Source organism: Thunnus maccoyii, chromosome 19 (assembly GCF_910596095.1).
Source record: "Thunnus maccoyii chromosome 19, fThuMac1.1, whole genome shotgun sequence".
Taxonomy (NCBI): Eukaryota; Metazoa; Chordata; class Actinopteri; order Scombriformes; family Scombridae; genus Thunnus; species Thunnus maccoyii.
Window position 1 is genome coordinate 13,344,653 of NC_056551.1, and position 15,220 is coordinate 13,359,872.

General features: G+C 39.0%; 2 protein-coding genes across 3 annotated transcripts in view; one reads left to right on the forward strand and one right to left on the reverse strand.

Moving 5' to 3' along the window:
- Positions 1 to 1,136: 1,136 nt before the first annotated feature.
- On the reverse strand, positions 1,137 to 11,113 carry ccdc80l2 (coiled-coil domain containing 80 like 2). 2 transcript variants are annotated; one of them, XM_042394608.1, is made up of 13 exons: positions 11,029 to 11,113; positions 7,253 to 7,831; positions 7,080 to 7,168; positions 6,775 to 6,948; positions 6,488 to 6,639; positions 5,521 to 5,847; positions 5,126 to 5,363; positions 4,839 to 4,995; positions 4,061 to 4,197; positions 3,433 to 3,584; positions 2,947 to 3,050; positions 2,472 to 2,552; positions 1,137 to 1,669 (listed from the first exon to the last, which is right to left on the reverse strand). In XM_042394608.1, the coding sequence occupies exons 2-13, from the start codon at positions 7,536 to 7,538 to the stop codon at positions 1,335 to 1,337; spliced, it is 2,232 nt and encodes a 743-aa protein (XP_042250542.1). In that variant the 5' UTR covers positions 7,539 to 7,831; positions 11,029 to 11,113; the 3' UTR covers positions 1,137 to 1,334. The 2 variants fall into 2 exon arrangements, with proteins under 2 accessions (XP_042250542.1, XP_042250541.1); XM_042394607.1 differs by lacking the exon at positions 11,029 to 11,113 and having other exon boundaries at positions 7,253 to 8,053.
- Position 11,114: 1 nt separating this feature from the next.
- Positions 11,115 to 15,220, forward strand: part of nnt (nicotinamide nucleotide transhydrogenase) — a 35,862-nt gene continuing 31,756 nt past the window's right edge. Inside the window, exons 1-2 of the mRNA XM_042394603.1 lie at positions 11,115 to 11,204; positions 13,800 to 14,019. Of these exons, the coding sequence (XP_042250537.1) occupies positions 13,866 to 14,019 (154 nt within the window). The 5' untranslated portion in view covers positions 11,115 to 11,204; positions 13,800 to 13,865. The remainder of the gene's footprint in view (positions 11,205 to 13,799; positions 14,020 to 15,220) is intronic.

A 15,220-nucleotide genomic window follows, 5' to 3' on the forward strand; every position in this document is an offset into this window, starting at 1 on the left:
GTTCCTGTTCTTTCACATCCTGCTGTAAAAACTTAACCCAGGTCATGCTGCTTTCACTTACTTACTTACACATTCCACACAACATCAGTCTTCAGTCTGGCGCTTTAAACTGAGGTATTTGTAGCATCAACACTTGACAGGATTATCTTATTATTTTTCAATTTTCATCATACAGGCACATTTTTTGAACACCTTACTCCAATTTACAATTGACAAACATTCATTCAAAACAGATCCAAGTAAATCAAGTTTAAAAATATGTCCTTAACTTTGCACTGTATGCATTTCTTCCACAGAGGTGTCTCTCTTTATTAAGATGCTGCTGCACTTGCAGAAACTAACATCCACAATTATGCACATGTGGTGTTTGTTGCTTTTGACACAGTTAAATTTCCCCTGCACTGTCTGCATATCTTCCTCATCTTGATGATTATACTAAGCTTTGCTTCAGGATGTTTCCAGTGGTGTCATGTCATGGGTATTCACTCTTTACTAGACTTTGGATTGGTCCATGTGGATATCTTTGATATCTTTGAAAAGTTTTTGCATTCTTCCCAAAAGAAACATATGAAATCAAAATGAAATTCAAAATTATGTTTGTGTGTTTGTACTTGTATGGCATCTGATCACTTTCCATTTGTTATACTGGTAGCAACTAAGGTTTTTCTAGTAGGACAGTTGAATTAAAGTAATGGAATGGAAATTCTGGTACCATGCTTGCCTGCAGTCATAGTTTTTCAACAGTTGAAAGCCTTTGCAGAGAAGTTGAATTATACCGTTTAAAGAGCTGTTATAAAAGCTTCTCCTCAGGCATGCAAAGAGTCCAGCATCAACAACTCTTTGTTTTACTAACCCTGAGGTGTCGGCAGACTGCAGCTCCTAAAAAAGATGACCAGATGTTTAGCTCAGAGCTAAAGAAAAGAACATTTGTTTCATATAAATACAGTTTCAATTTTTGCATCACAATATTTCAACACAGGAACTTTCTATTTGTATACTTAACAGAGTGAATGTGTTTGAAAAAGATTGGACAGAAGTGTTGCCAAAAAAGTACAATCTGCTTGGCAATCTACACATGTGCAGAGAGATATCAAGACTTTCTGAATGAAACTATTCCACTATTTTCTGCTCCACTTTTTAAATTTATTTTTTGCAAACATAAAATATCCAGCTTATTATTGTGGTATCCAACAGGTGTACCATCATCATCATTTTAGGATTTAAAAGTTTTTGAGGTCACTGTTTAATAGCTTGCTTATGAGTAATCCAAGTGTTCATGTATTGGCTGTCTCATCTTAACAATTTAGGTAGCTCTTCTTCCTCCTCCTTTCACATCATTCTTCTGACCGGTGATAAGAATATGCCTCCTCTGCCCCATCTTCATCATAGCCGCCATAATGTCCCCCTTCACTGCCTCCTCTTCCTCTGTCCTCAGGGCAGTGGATCCCTAGCCTCCTCTGCAGCTTCTCCTCCTGCAGGCGAAGCTCCATGGAGTCCACCAGGTCGTAGATGTTATCCAAGGACCACATGGGTGATGGGAACCATGCCTTGACATCACCATCCTTCCCCACAAGCAGCATGCTGAAATAGTCCTTATTGATCTTCAGCTGTTCTTTCAGATTGTTGACCACATCACGGGACAACGGCTCAACCACACTCTGACTACGACCTGGAAGAAGGATGACAGATTGAAAAGCACAATTAACAAAACAAAGAAAAAGGGAATTTTAAAAAGACAGATAGGAATTCTAAAAAACACAGTTCAAATTGAAAACTTAAAGGAGATATACATTTACAGGACTACACTTTTTATTCTGGGGCTCTTCTGGAATATATTTGCATGTATATTTGCAGTTCAAAAAACACCTTATTATCTTATACTGGCTCTTTACACAGCCCCTCAGTTCAGCCTCTGTCTGAAACAGCTCCTGTCTCTTTAAGACCACTGATTAGCTTTCTGAAGCTGCCCTAGAACTGCCATAGACTTCCACTGGCTCAGGACACTACATAAACAAAAAATAGTACCTTAGCAACAACCTCAGTAACAAAGGCTACCAATGGACAGCTATTTGTGAGCACGCACAAACAATCTGATGTCATCAAGAGGAGGAAGTAGAGGTAACATTGCAAGCAAAGCATTCAGAGGAAGCCCCCAGGAATAGCACTGGGCGGTGAAACCAATTTGACATAGCAGCCAAACCATGTAATTGCAACTTCTGGGTCCATCACATGATGCAACACATTCAGGCTGCATTTTTATATGTTTTCACTTCATGTTTTGGACCTTTGACCATGTTCAACATAGACATCCAACATTATGACAGTATAAAAATAACTGAAAATTGCAAAAAGCATGAAATGTCCCCTCTAAAAATGTTTCCATATTTTCCCAATATATATAATGAAGTACGAGTTCCTGCTTTCCATCACTGTTCTATGCACTTGTACTGTCCCACGTGACTATGACTCACCATTGAGGGGAAATAACTCAACAGTTCCTGAGGCTTTGTCTCCACCCCCAATCAGCTTCAACATGGCAAAGTGGCGAATGCCTGAGGAAAGATATTTTGGCAGAGAAAGCTTGAAAGGAACGTCAACCAGTTTGCAGAGTTAAATGAACAAACAAACAAACCATAACTAGTACAAATAATGAAATATATTTCTTTTTTTCTATACTTCGATATTTTGGGTAGTAAAAAAAGATATGTTTAGATATTGAGTGACAGCTAAATGCATGTCTACTTGTAGTTGAACAATTGCAATAATTAGTATGTCTTAGTTTAAGTTTATAACTTTTTTATATTCAGTTCTGCACGATAAGAAAAACAACAGTGTAAGATCAGAGGGGAACCCTGACTCTGCTAAAAGCATTTACATATTGCACCAAAAACCACACAGCAAACAGACAGTGTATTGTTCAGTAGGTGTGAGTGCGGTGTTACTGACCCAGTTGACACTCCTGTCCATTGAGAGCAGAGAGCTGCTGTTGGAAAGAGTAGTCTTCCTCAGAGGGAGCAGAGACAAGCAGCAGTCTCCTCTTAGACATGAACCTAGATGCCCATAAAAAGGCTGATTTAAGTTTGGTTGCTGTATTGTAACAGTCATACTCTTTCATTCAATCATTGACAAATAGCATTCAAGTATTCCTATGAGCTGTTTCAAGTTTCATATCCTCTGTTTTTTAAATTCGTTCTCTTTTTATCGTGAGGCTTTAAGGCACAAACCTTTACTTTTGAGAAACAGTGCTAATTTGAATTTCATATTAGGAGAAAATGAAGAATAATGTGTAATTTCATTCTGTGATAATTATATAACATCAGGGTATTTTAAGTATTGAGGACCAGACTTTTTTTTACATTTCTGAAGAGGCTCCAGACGCTGTTTGCCTCAAGGAAAATAGATAACAGTGAGCAGTGATTTGTAGTTCTTTACCTGAGTAGTGAATTCTCAGCTTCAGGCTGTTGCTTGTCTTTGAAGCAGGTTGGGGGACTTTTCCTCTCTTTCTCTTTTTCTGTGCGCCTTGAGGGAAAGTTGTCAATGTACTCAAACAGAGCGGAGCTTGATGGAGGAGCTTCAAACACTCTCTGTGGGGAAGCCATTAAATAATAAGTCTGTTCAAGTCAAGTGGATTTGTGTTTTCACAGTATTACACGTGGTCTTTACAAGCTTAGCAGTCATCATCATCATCAGCAGTTCCTGACACAGCCCAAGACAACAACAAAAAATGAAAACCACATTGTAAAAACAAAGCTACGACACAGCTGGATTATAAAAATAACATAGGGGATAAATCAATTATTTGTTCTTATTTGGTAAAAAGCAAGAAGCCATCTTATACCAAATAATGTTGGATTCTATTAAATTTTCAGTACTAGCTAGCTTTGTCATACATGTCTGAAAGAAATGTTTGTTTGACCTCTGCTTTCTCTTGAGAAATCTTGTCTTGTGAGTAGATGAATATTGTTCTCGTCATTCTGAGTAGCTGTAAACTAGACTGCTTCCATGTGTGAACATGTGAAAGAGTGTTGCTAGATGCTGTATGCAAAGAACAAATACAAACATTCGGCTTGATGTCGTAGTCTGTGACGGTCATGGAAAAGAGGTCAGGCGACGACAGACCCAGCTCTGCTCTCAACAGGGAGATCAGTCCTGAATCTGAGAAGTGCTCTGGTAGGCCACTGAGTGGAGGCTCTAACTCTGAAACACACACATACATAATATATAAATGAATGTGTGTGCATATATAGATAGCAGACAATACAACAGCAAACTTACAGTTTAATGCAACTACGTACAACTATAATAACACATAACTACGAAACACAAATCTATCAGTATTTAGCAACTACATGCCACCACAGTTCACAGTTACTTCCTGGGAAATTATGTCAGCAAACCAATCTAAAAATGGCTCTAATTGAGATGCTCTTCCTGAGTGCTGGAACATAAAAGTACACCTGAGCAGAGTGTGCCAAACTTACACTTGTCGCTAAGGCGGAAAAGAAACAAAAATCAAACAGAGCTTTTTGTCCTTGTGTGATGTTCATATGCATGTGTGAAAAAAATAAAACTGGGTAAACCATGAAAGAGCTGAAAGCAAACCCCTGAAGCTGTTATTATGGAAACACCATATTTGCTTTGGTCACACCTTAGTATAAAATACAATGTGCTCCTCTATTGCAGAGTTTTCCGACAGCATTTGTATCTGTAAAAACAAATTATCTGCGCAAGATTTTCCGATTGCCTGGATCAGCCCTAGAAAGAACCTAACCAAATGTTTTTGCAAATATTCAAACATACACCATACATGCACAGAGAAATGTACAAACACTTCCTACCGAGCTGGTGGTGTTGCAGTGTGAGTGTGGCGTCACTGCCTTCACCCACAATGGTCGCCACAGTGATCTTCCTGATAGCGAGGTCACAGTGTTGCTTCTCACTCTCCTCTTTCTGCTGCACGTACAGTGTCGCCTCTCTGTTTGGTGTCGAGATCAGCTACAGATACAGATATATCACGCAAACTGGATGGCAGGAAAGTACTCATCAAACACTTTTATATCTTAAAAATCCAATGTTTGCATGGATTTATAATGTGGTTGCAAAAAAAGAAAGAGTAGGTTCTTACCATCAGCCTTCTTGTCCCTTTTAAATTGCCCATAAACTCCTTCAGGGCTGTTTTATCCTTCTCACTTGCCTCTCTGCTGGACTTTTTCCCTCTTCCTTTCCCTTTCTTCCCTTTCTTCCCTTTCCCCTTTTTCTTAGAGCTCTGTTTTTCCTGTGTGTCATCCTTTACATTCTCTTTTTTATCCTCACTGTTTTCCAGTCCATGTCTTTTCGTTCCTTCTTCGGCAGCGGAGTCAGGCCTGCAATACATTACAGACAAACAGAAAATTCCCATCTGGATGTAAGGACGTGAGGAGGCATGACGCACCAGATGTGAACATAAAATCTAAGTATGCTTTTTAAATGAAATCAATCAAAACATCCACACTATCTCTCAAAAAAATGAAAAGACAGCACCTGTATTTCCTCACTTCCTCGTTGCTCCTGGACACAAATGGAGGATTGTGTGCCTTTTGTTTTTCCTGTTCATAAGAAGTGGCTCTACCACCACTGCTCGAGTCCTTTCCCCTTGTGGACCCCACAGCTGGCTCCTTGCGGATGACAAACCTCGACCGTCCGTTCAGTATATCCTGGATTTTACTCTTTAGGGCAGCTTTTTTGTCCATAGGAGGTTTTCTTTGTGGCGCCACCACAGAGGTCACATTCCCTCGCCTCTGAGGGCTAAGCACCATCTTCTTCTTCATCTTTTTCCTTTTCACCAAAACCTTTTTGGTGGTTTTACACCTGGTCAAACAAATAGCATTGTGTCTAAAGTGGATTTGTGTAGATGTTTTCTCAGTAATGTCAACCAAGCTGACATTCAGAGCAGAGGTCTTACAGGGTTGTTACTTCTCTAAACTTTTTTGTTTTGAAATAGTATATAGTTTTCCCTTGTAGACCTAAAAAATATTCACATATGACACATTGCGGAAGGAAAAATCACTTCGACTCAACTGCTTGTGAGTGATACATATCAACTCTGCCACAGATTTCTCAGCAGCTTAAATTTAGAAAACTTTTAGGCAACTCTGGTTCATACTCCCTGGTTTTTGCAAAACTCCCCCAGTTTCATGACGAAGAGAGAAGAGAGACTTCAAGCAAGTATACATGCATGAGCTGGCGACAGTAACAGTAATAAAGGAGCAACGTCTTTGAGAGGACTTCATACTTTTTGATTATGCACCCACACTATCTTAATCTTACACCCATGGCAATGCATAACATTGATAATTGGTTACAGTAGATGTTTGTGGTTTTATTTTTGCACAATTTTTCATTATTCTTTGAAATTTTAGTGATTAAACCTAAAAATACTCAAACAGCATCTGTTTACATGTAAAGCAAACTCAATGACCCTTCGAAGGACAAAGTAGTATAATGGAACCTCAAGTTGGATCCTTTCCTGGTCATCTTCTCCAGCTTCCTCATTGGGAACTGATCAATGAGCTCCAAGATCGCCTCCACACGGACGGGATAGGGGAACCGCTCACTGACCAGTAGGTTTTTCTTCATAACCAGCATGGTGAACTCTTGGTCCTGAAATGATTTGGTGTTGAATAAAAAGCACATGTCAAGCACAGGTAAACCAAAAAAGGAAAAAACACAAAATTTCAAAAAAATTTGAATCTGAGAGACTGAAGTGAATCAAACTGTTTCTGGCACACTGGTTACCTGACTGGTGAGCTCCAGGTAGTGCAGCAGTTTGGTAACTGTGTCAGGGTCGAGGCTCTCTACTGTTGCATCTCCTTGGAAAGTTGTCTTCTGGATCCTACCTTCCATCATGGCATTCTGGATGATGGTGATGATGAAGGTGTCCCTTTCTGCCAGATGGCAGTTAAGCCCTTTCTGAGTGAGACAGAGAAAAAGTTCATATTTTTCAAAATTAAATGAAAAAATTTTGGAAAAAAACTCTACTTTCTAAAGAGTCAAAAATGCATTTCCCAGTGCTATGTTTGATAAATCTCTAAGCACAGTACCTGCTCCATGTCTTCCAGCTGTTTTTCCATCATACGAAGGTAGTGGTCATTGTGTGAAGGGGCTGTTATCACCCACAACCGCTTTTTACCTGGAGGGAAGAAGAGGGTTGTATGCAGGTAGGTAGACAGACAAATACTATAGATATATCAGCTGACTGGTTAATTTCTCTTGCCTGCAAAGTCAGCAAGGAAATCCAGCTCCGGAGCCAAGCTTGATGATGACTCTCCACCTCCTCTGTTGTTTCCATGTTCTCTGTCACCATCCAACCCTAGTCCCAGCTCGATTCCTGGAGGGAGGTCTGAATAGTCTCCCCAGTCCCTTACATTTGGGTCGAATTGATCCTTGGGCTTGCTTCGAGCGATGCCCTGCCAGGCAGTAACCAAACTCGGGCAGCTGAGGCTCCACAGAGCAGCAAACAACAGCAGAGGCCAGTGGGTGTTATAGCAATGCAACATCATTGCTGATTCTCAGGTTGATTGTTTGGTTTGCTGATCAGTTGGAGCTGGTTAGCAGCTCACAAATACTCCTCGGGTCAAACAATACATCTGCAAAGTCATAAGCGGCAATGTTGCATCTGAAACAGCCTGCACTGCTGGGACAAGATGGATTCACTGGCTGTTTAAAAGTGAGTTAAAAAGCACAGAGACAAAACTCCCAGGTGTGAAATCTCCATGCTATGAATCCAAATTCAAAACCCCACTGAAGGCTGAAGCATTCTGTATCCTTAAAGTGGACCAAATCTTGAATGTATCTGAAAGGTAAAGGACAGCAAAGCCTGTGGTGATGTTAACCCCTCTGAGCAGCAGAGAGAGACTGACGCGGGAGTCTCTCCTCTCTTTGCACACAGACACACACTCCTGGTTCACATTATACACCAGGCTCGTTAACAGGAAACTCCTGGAATTTTCTTTGACTTCAAAGCAAAAATCTCCCCCTCTCTCTCTCTCTCTCATGGTCTCTCTCTCACTCTTACACACACACACACACAGACACACAAGCAGACACACGCTTATTCTCTGTGTGTCTAGCGCTGGCAGGCTGTTGTTGTATATTATTAACAGAGCAGTGTCTTTGATTAAGAGACAAAGCAGCAGAGACCCCCTTCAGTGGTGCTGTTATGAAGCTGATCCTGACCTCTGACCTCCCTAAAGTGGAGCATGCGAAGAGATAATATCCCTGCAAGTGAAATATACATTTGCTTGCCCTGTTACATCTGGTTAAGATTATATTTGACAATTTTGATTTTAACATCTGTCACTTTTTTTTATCAGAGACTGGCACTGTACTTGATCACTGTTATTAATCACAAATTATTGCAGGCTGCATCACTCATGGGGTGACAAAAACAAAGGAAAGTGGTTAAAAAAAGTGTTGACATCCCCTTCATACCACCCACTTTTATTTCCGTATTCAGCAGGTCAGCCCAGTGCCATTTGTTAAACAGAGGTTAAAGCATTTAAGTGAGAAGAAATAACAGCAACCACAAATTATCCGGTGGGCTAACAAATGCTGCTGTTTAGAAAAGGTCACACATATGTGACCACAAGTGTAGTTGTGAATTTCTGGCAGGAAAGCAGTTATCCCTCATCAACGCCGCAAACATGCTCTACCAAGTAAAATCTGAACAAATCTTGCTAACAACATATCAGAACCTCACATATCTTAACCATACTAAACCAAAGCCTAACACTAGACAAATCTAAGTCAATGTATAACCATATCAGCTAGCTCTTCCTCAAATGAATCAAGCTTAAAATTGTCACCCTAAAAAGCTAGCATTATGACGAGACAAAGCACCACAAACTTGGCCAAATGTTACTATAAATCTGACAGTGTGACAATGTGCAATGTTATGGACAGCCTGATTCTCACGGAAATCATCTATGTTAAGAGTGAAATTAATTTTAGTAACAGTAGTAATGAACATAGTCTCAGATGACAGTTTCAGTCTCGGTGCTTGATGGTCCATAAAAGACTAAACATTCATAAAATGTCTGTATTTAAATTGTATAAATTGTATATAATTGAGTTGACTTGAATAAGATTTTAGGAGTAAATGAACGACTTAAACATCTGCAAAATAGCACGAAGCAAAAGACTATGAATATTGCCTTGGCAGCAGCATTCATTGAGAATCAAATTACTAAGTCTGCTCTAATACAATTCATATGTGACTGCGGTACGAACCATAATCCTATTGTTTAAGCTTTTTTTTTAAATGTTGACCTAGATCAGATTCCACAAGTCTAGACTACTATGACCTTTGATGTACAACTCGCATTGTCAGTTTTTCAGTCATAAAGTGTCTAAATAAGACTTGGATTAAAGGAAAATATGATCATGTGTATAACATAACAGAAGGTACCATATGCATTTCTATGATGCTCATGGATGCTCAATTTAGTACTTAAGAATTATGTAGCCAGAATATATTCAAGTTTGCTTTTTTGCATTATAAGTAGCAGATTATAGTTTCTTGCAAACACTGTTTGATAATTAAACACGATAAGAGACAAAAAAGAGGGAAAAAAGAGAGATAAATTAGGTATTAACCTACAAAACAATGGAGTATAACAACAGGTAGTGTTTGAAATGACTGAAAAGAACGACTTTTAACAGGCCGTTACACTCCACCACCTGCTTCCTGACCTCAAAATTAAATGTGTTGTGAAGAGTCTGAATGTCACTGAGGAAGAAGAAGAAATGGAAAAATAATAATGGAAAAAGAACATCAAAGAAGTTTATAGTGTAGCAATTAGAGTTGTCTTTAGGGTGAAATGCTAAAATGAGAAACAGGCGTAGCAACAATGCATTCCACTGCATTGCTTTGAGCCTGATAAGGAGAACCAGATGATTGTGAAAGACAGAAAGAGCAGATATAAGAGAGAGTATATATATATATGTATACACACTATATATACACTATACTCTATAAAATATATGTTGTACTGTAAGTGAATGGATGTGCTGGTGCAGAATGAATAGATATGCTGATGATAGAATAAACAAAAACAGACAAAGAAGTTATTGCTCCTGTTTTCTCTTATGAGTGTCCACATAAATTGTGGCTCGATGCTAGTTTTTCATTAACAAAGATTTACCGTTAAAAGGAACAACAGCTCATCTGCAGATGCCATAAGCCCCTCACATCCCATAAAATTTGTAGCACATCAGCACTGGAGGAACAAGGCAACATGCATGTGCTGTAACGGACATGTTATTGGACTTGAAAGGAGAGAATAGACTTATCACCAATCATTTTTATATCATATTTCATTTGTACGACTCATGGAGGTTATCCAGCATCCAGAAACACTCTGCTTAACACCTAAAACCTCAATTCTACATTAATAACGAGTCATCAGTCATCAGTTTCTCATTCTCAGGAGCAATGAAAGTGAAAATGAATTAGTGGCACATTGTTGAAGAGTAAAAAAGCACCCCTTGGTGGAGGCTTGTGAGTCTTACACCAAATAAAGGGGGCTGGAGAGGGTAACCAAAGTTAAACTAGGAGTAACATCTTTGACTATAGTACCAGTCACTTCACTTGAATGACAAAGTGTGTCCAAACGTTTAACTGGTACTGTGTATAGATTGATAGATTATATTTCTATCCATTGGTGCGTTATAATATAAAATGGTGAAAGAGAGCCCCTCAGTGGAAGTATAGAGAGCTACAGTTTCAATATGATTCGGCTATGAGACGCCATTTCTGATGTTGTAAAAGATATAAATGTACTCATTAATCATTTTTTAATTAATGCATGTGTAACTGTAATGTAGCTGTTTGTCTAGCCATAAATCTACTTATGCATATGATTTTTTTCCAACTAAGCCTGCAAAGCCTTGTATCTGATAAATTGGATGATAATTGGCTGTAAAATATGATAATGTTCATGTCAATTGATAAGAGTGAGCTAACTTCTACCAATAGGTATAGATATAAACCGTATTTATGGTTTTCGCTTGTCCCGTCAGTGACAGCACATCAAAAATCATCGGATATCCTCTGATGCGTCTCATTGGATCCAATAATATTCCTATCGGCCGCTTCACCCAAGACTTCTCTTCCGGGTCGACAGAAAGTCCGCCTGTGCTGCACAAAGCCAGGACTGTCTGCAAAGGTCAGTCGACTTATCCGCCGCTAACCTCTCTCCTGTCACTTTTCCCACCATGCTTGTGTTTCGCTTTGAGTGTGTGAGTACGTGTTTGGGTCGCCTTTTGAGTCATACGTCGCCTTCATGCACTAAGCAGATGTGAGTTTTGTTGGTAGATAGCATGCTAGCTTATGTTAGCTTCCCCCCCCTCCTCCTCCTCTTCTTCTTCCCCGAAGCTAGATTTTGCAGCGAGTGGAGACAAAAAGAGAGAAGTGGAGGGATAATAACAACGTTGATCTATGACTCATTGTGAAACGGCTTGCACAAAAACACATGCAGTGCACCAGCTGTAAGGCTCCAGGTTGTCTGAATGACAGTATGACATTGACTGAACTGAAAATAATGTTTGATTGGTGACTTATTGGGTCATAAATGTCTTGATTTAATCGGCTCTGTCACAGGAAGACAAACAACAGGCAGAAAGACGCCGTGATTCATTCTTATCACGGTTTTTGATGAGCTGTATTGTATGCAAAATGTTATCTGAATGTGTGTCGTTTGTATTTTCAGGCAGCTGCAGTTTTTTAAAAGCAGGTTTGAGAGAGATCAGCAGTGAAAGTAACAGTGACCCTGACTCTCTCTCTCTCTCTCTCTGCACAGCCTGTAACACTTTCTCAGTGTTTTTATTTTAAACTGGGCTAAAACACTAGCTGATTCATCTGTTGACCCATTTATAAATAAACCAACAACAACTTTTATAGTTGCTTTCAGCATTTATCAAGTAAAAGTGAAAACACTCTCAGGTTTAGAGCTGCAAGTAGCTCTAAACCCGATTAATCGATTAATTGCCAACTGTTTTGGTAATCGATTAATTATTTGGTGTCATTGAGAAGTCCAAATTCTCTGATTCCAGCCTCTCAAATGTGAATACTTTATAATTTATATGATAATAAACTGAATATCTGAGTTCTGGACTGCTGGTTGGGACAAAAGAAGACATTTGAGGATGTCGTCTTGGGCTTTGGGAAACAGTGATCAACATTTTTCACCATTCTCTGACAATTTACAGACCAAACAATTAATCGATTAATTGAGAAAATAACCGATAATGAAAATAGTCGTTAGTTGCAACCCTACTCCGGTTACAGCTTCCCAACTGTGTGGATTTGTTTCTTTTCTCTTTTACATATTAATGTAAATATAAAGTCTTTTTGACCATTGGTTGGACAAAAAAATCAATTTGAAGATGTTACCTTGGACTTTTTTCACTATTTTCTATAGATTAATCAAAAAAAAATGATGAAACAACATAATCATCAACCTAGTTTTAAACTTTCCACAAATGGTTACAACCAGACCTGTGCTATCCTTACACTTTGTGCTTTGATTAGATTTAATGATATATTGATCCTTTGACTCCACTACAGTAAAGTTGACCAAATAGGTCAGTTCTGCTACATGACTAATTTAATGCGCTCCATTAGTGGCCTAACTGGGACACAGTTGATTTGTATAGTTTTTACAATGACCCTAATATGTAATGTTGTAATTTATCGTCCTTTTGTGCTACTCTTTGTTGTGGGGAATGCCCTTTAAGGCTGCATTTTCATTATCAATTAATTAGATGGTCATTTTTACAATTAGTCAATTCAATTTTAGTGTTTTCAGTCCAGTTTTAGTCTTTCATATATCAGAAAATGGTGTCAAAATTCCAATCAATCAATCAAACAGTGCAGAAGTCAAACATATTCAATCAAAAAATTACATAAAACAGAGAAAAGCAGCAAAGCCCCACATTAGAGAGCAAATGGTTTGCATATTTACTTGATAAATGACTTGAGTGATGAATCTTTTATGAATATTATTGATGATAAATTGACTAATTGAATAATTGATCCATCATTTCAGCTCTAGTTTCAGCACTAATGCGTAGAGGTGTTTATTTTTGTTGTTCTATTCGATTTTTGGCTCTTAAAGTGACGTATGCTTTTCACCTTTTAAACAAAAACACTCTGCGTCAGTCTCTATTGCCAGTCAATTCCAGTTTAAAGCCCATTCTGTCAGCCAGGCTATCCCAGTCTATCCCTGTTCCATTATCTCCGCTTAAAGTAAACACGCCGTCTCACATGCTGTTCACTGCCTCAGAGTCATTCAGTCGGCTGCAATTTGAAAACATGACTGTGGTTTAATGATTTGTTTAATGTACAACTGGTGAAATCACACACTTACTACACAAAATTATCTTTGTTTGCATGAAAATGGGACAAAAAAAAACAAGTCTTTGTAGCCTGGGTCTAACAGCCAGAATATGTGTTGGATTGCATGAAGGACAGAGCTGTCTGAATGTATGTGACCTATTGCATAAACATAGGTCATAAGTGTGTGCTTGTTCTACAGGGGAACAGGGTAGGGCATATTTCTGTGGAACTTGAAGCCACAACTTGCATACCTTTTTTCAAATGTGCATCTGTGTGTGTGAAATTAGCTGATAATGCTGGGTAGAAATATTGACTCTCACTAACTTTCACACACTTTCATCCTGTCATTCTTCTTTACCCACAAACCCCCCCCCTCCCCTCCCTGCTCTGTTCTGTCCCCTCACCTGTCATCTCTCTTCCCCAGGAGGAGTGCTGTCTATCCTGTTGAGCTCCTCCTGGTGTGTGTGTGTGTCGGGTGTGTGTGTGCACCATGGCGAGCCTCCTACGTGTCGTGGCAGCCAGCTGCTCGGCCCCTGTGTTCAGCGGGATTTCCTGCATGAAGCTGCAGAACAGCCATGCTATCAAAACACCATGCCTACGCTTTTTCAGGACCCATCAAGCTCTTGGAAGATGTGCAAGTCCAGGTAAGATACTACACACACACACACACAGGAAATCGGCAGGGGCAGAAGTTACGGAAAAGTGCAAATGATAATTTAATACTTCATTTTCAAATGTCAGTAAATTAACATATTACTATTAAGACGATGCATGCAACACTTTTAGCAAGAACCTGCAGAAAACATTTTCTGATTTTGAAACAAACTTTCAGTAGAAAGTGAAACATCTGATGCAAATGAAGTGTGGCTAAGAGGCTTGAATATAAGTACTAATGAAGGATCTCCAATGAGGTCACATGATCTTGATAACTACACTTTGACTAAAGTCCGGTAACAACATGGGTCTTGTTTGTGCAATATACTTTTGAAAGCATAGGGGTTGTGACAGTGTCACATCCTGGAATGTTTCAATCTTTTCTGACCATCTTTGAGCAAATAAAATAGCTCCAATACTCATATTTGAAGGGTTGCATTCTGTTAACTAACTGCTGCTTTTCTCTGTTTTTATATAATTGTCAGTTTTGTCTGTGTTGATCGGACAAAAAAGCAATTTGATCACTTCACTTTGGGCTCTAAGAAATAGTGAAAGTCATTTTCACCATTTTCTCACATTTTACAGACCAATCGGTTAATCAAGAAATTAATCGTATTAATCTAATGCTAATACAGTTCTCCATAGTGATTGTAGAGGAGTGATTGTCTCTAGTAAATGGTTTACTTGTGTGCAGTTTGACCCTTTTGCCCCCTGACATAGCACCTCTTTTTTAGGTGCATGACACACCAGCCACAGACCATAGTTAGCAGAGTCACTGCTAACTAAGAAAAGTATGTTGGAACTGACTCAGAAAATATTCACACACCCGAGACTCTTAGATAATGTGTGACTGTTTTGGTCAGATATGAAGAGGGCAGGATGACCCAGTTCTATGTCTGCAAACTATTATTCAGCCTTGAGCATTTCTGACCTAGATGTAAATGTTTCTATGTAAGAGTAATGCTATGTATTGAATAATTATGTGGCAAATACATATTTATCTTGAATGAATGAATGAATGGGATCACAAAAGGATGGTTTAAGTCATGATTACCACGTGGTTTTTACTCCTACCTGAACTTAACACACTTTTAACCCAGCTGGCGAGGTTTGTAGATACACATTTAACTACTGATAACAACGTGAAACACCACCTGTAGCTTCTGTGTACGTTCTCATGTACGTTGTAGC

Bases quoted from the DNA above. Each gene is read 5' to 3' on its own strand.
- ccdc80l2 (XM_042394608.1), bottom strand. From the start codon at position 7,538: ATGATGTTGCATTGCTATAACACCCACTGGCCTCTGCTGTTGTTTGCT. The intron at 7,169-7,252 runs GCAAGAGAAATT...TCTTCCCTCCAG, and splicing joins TTTCCTTGCTGACTTTGCAG to GTAAAAAGCGGTTGTGGGTG. The intron at 2,553-2,946 runs GTCAGTAACACC...ATCTTTCCTCAG, and splicing joins TGGACAGGAGTGTCAACTGG to GCATTCGCCACTTTGCCATG.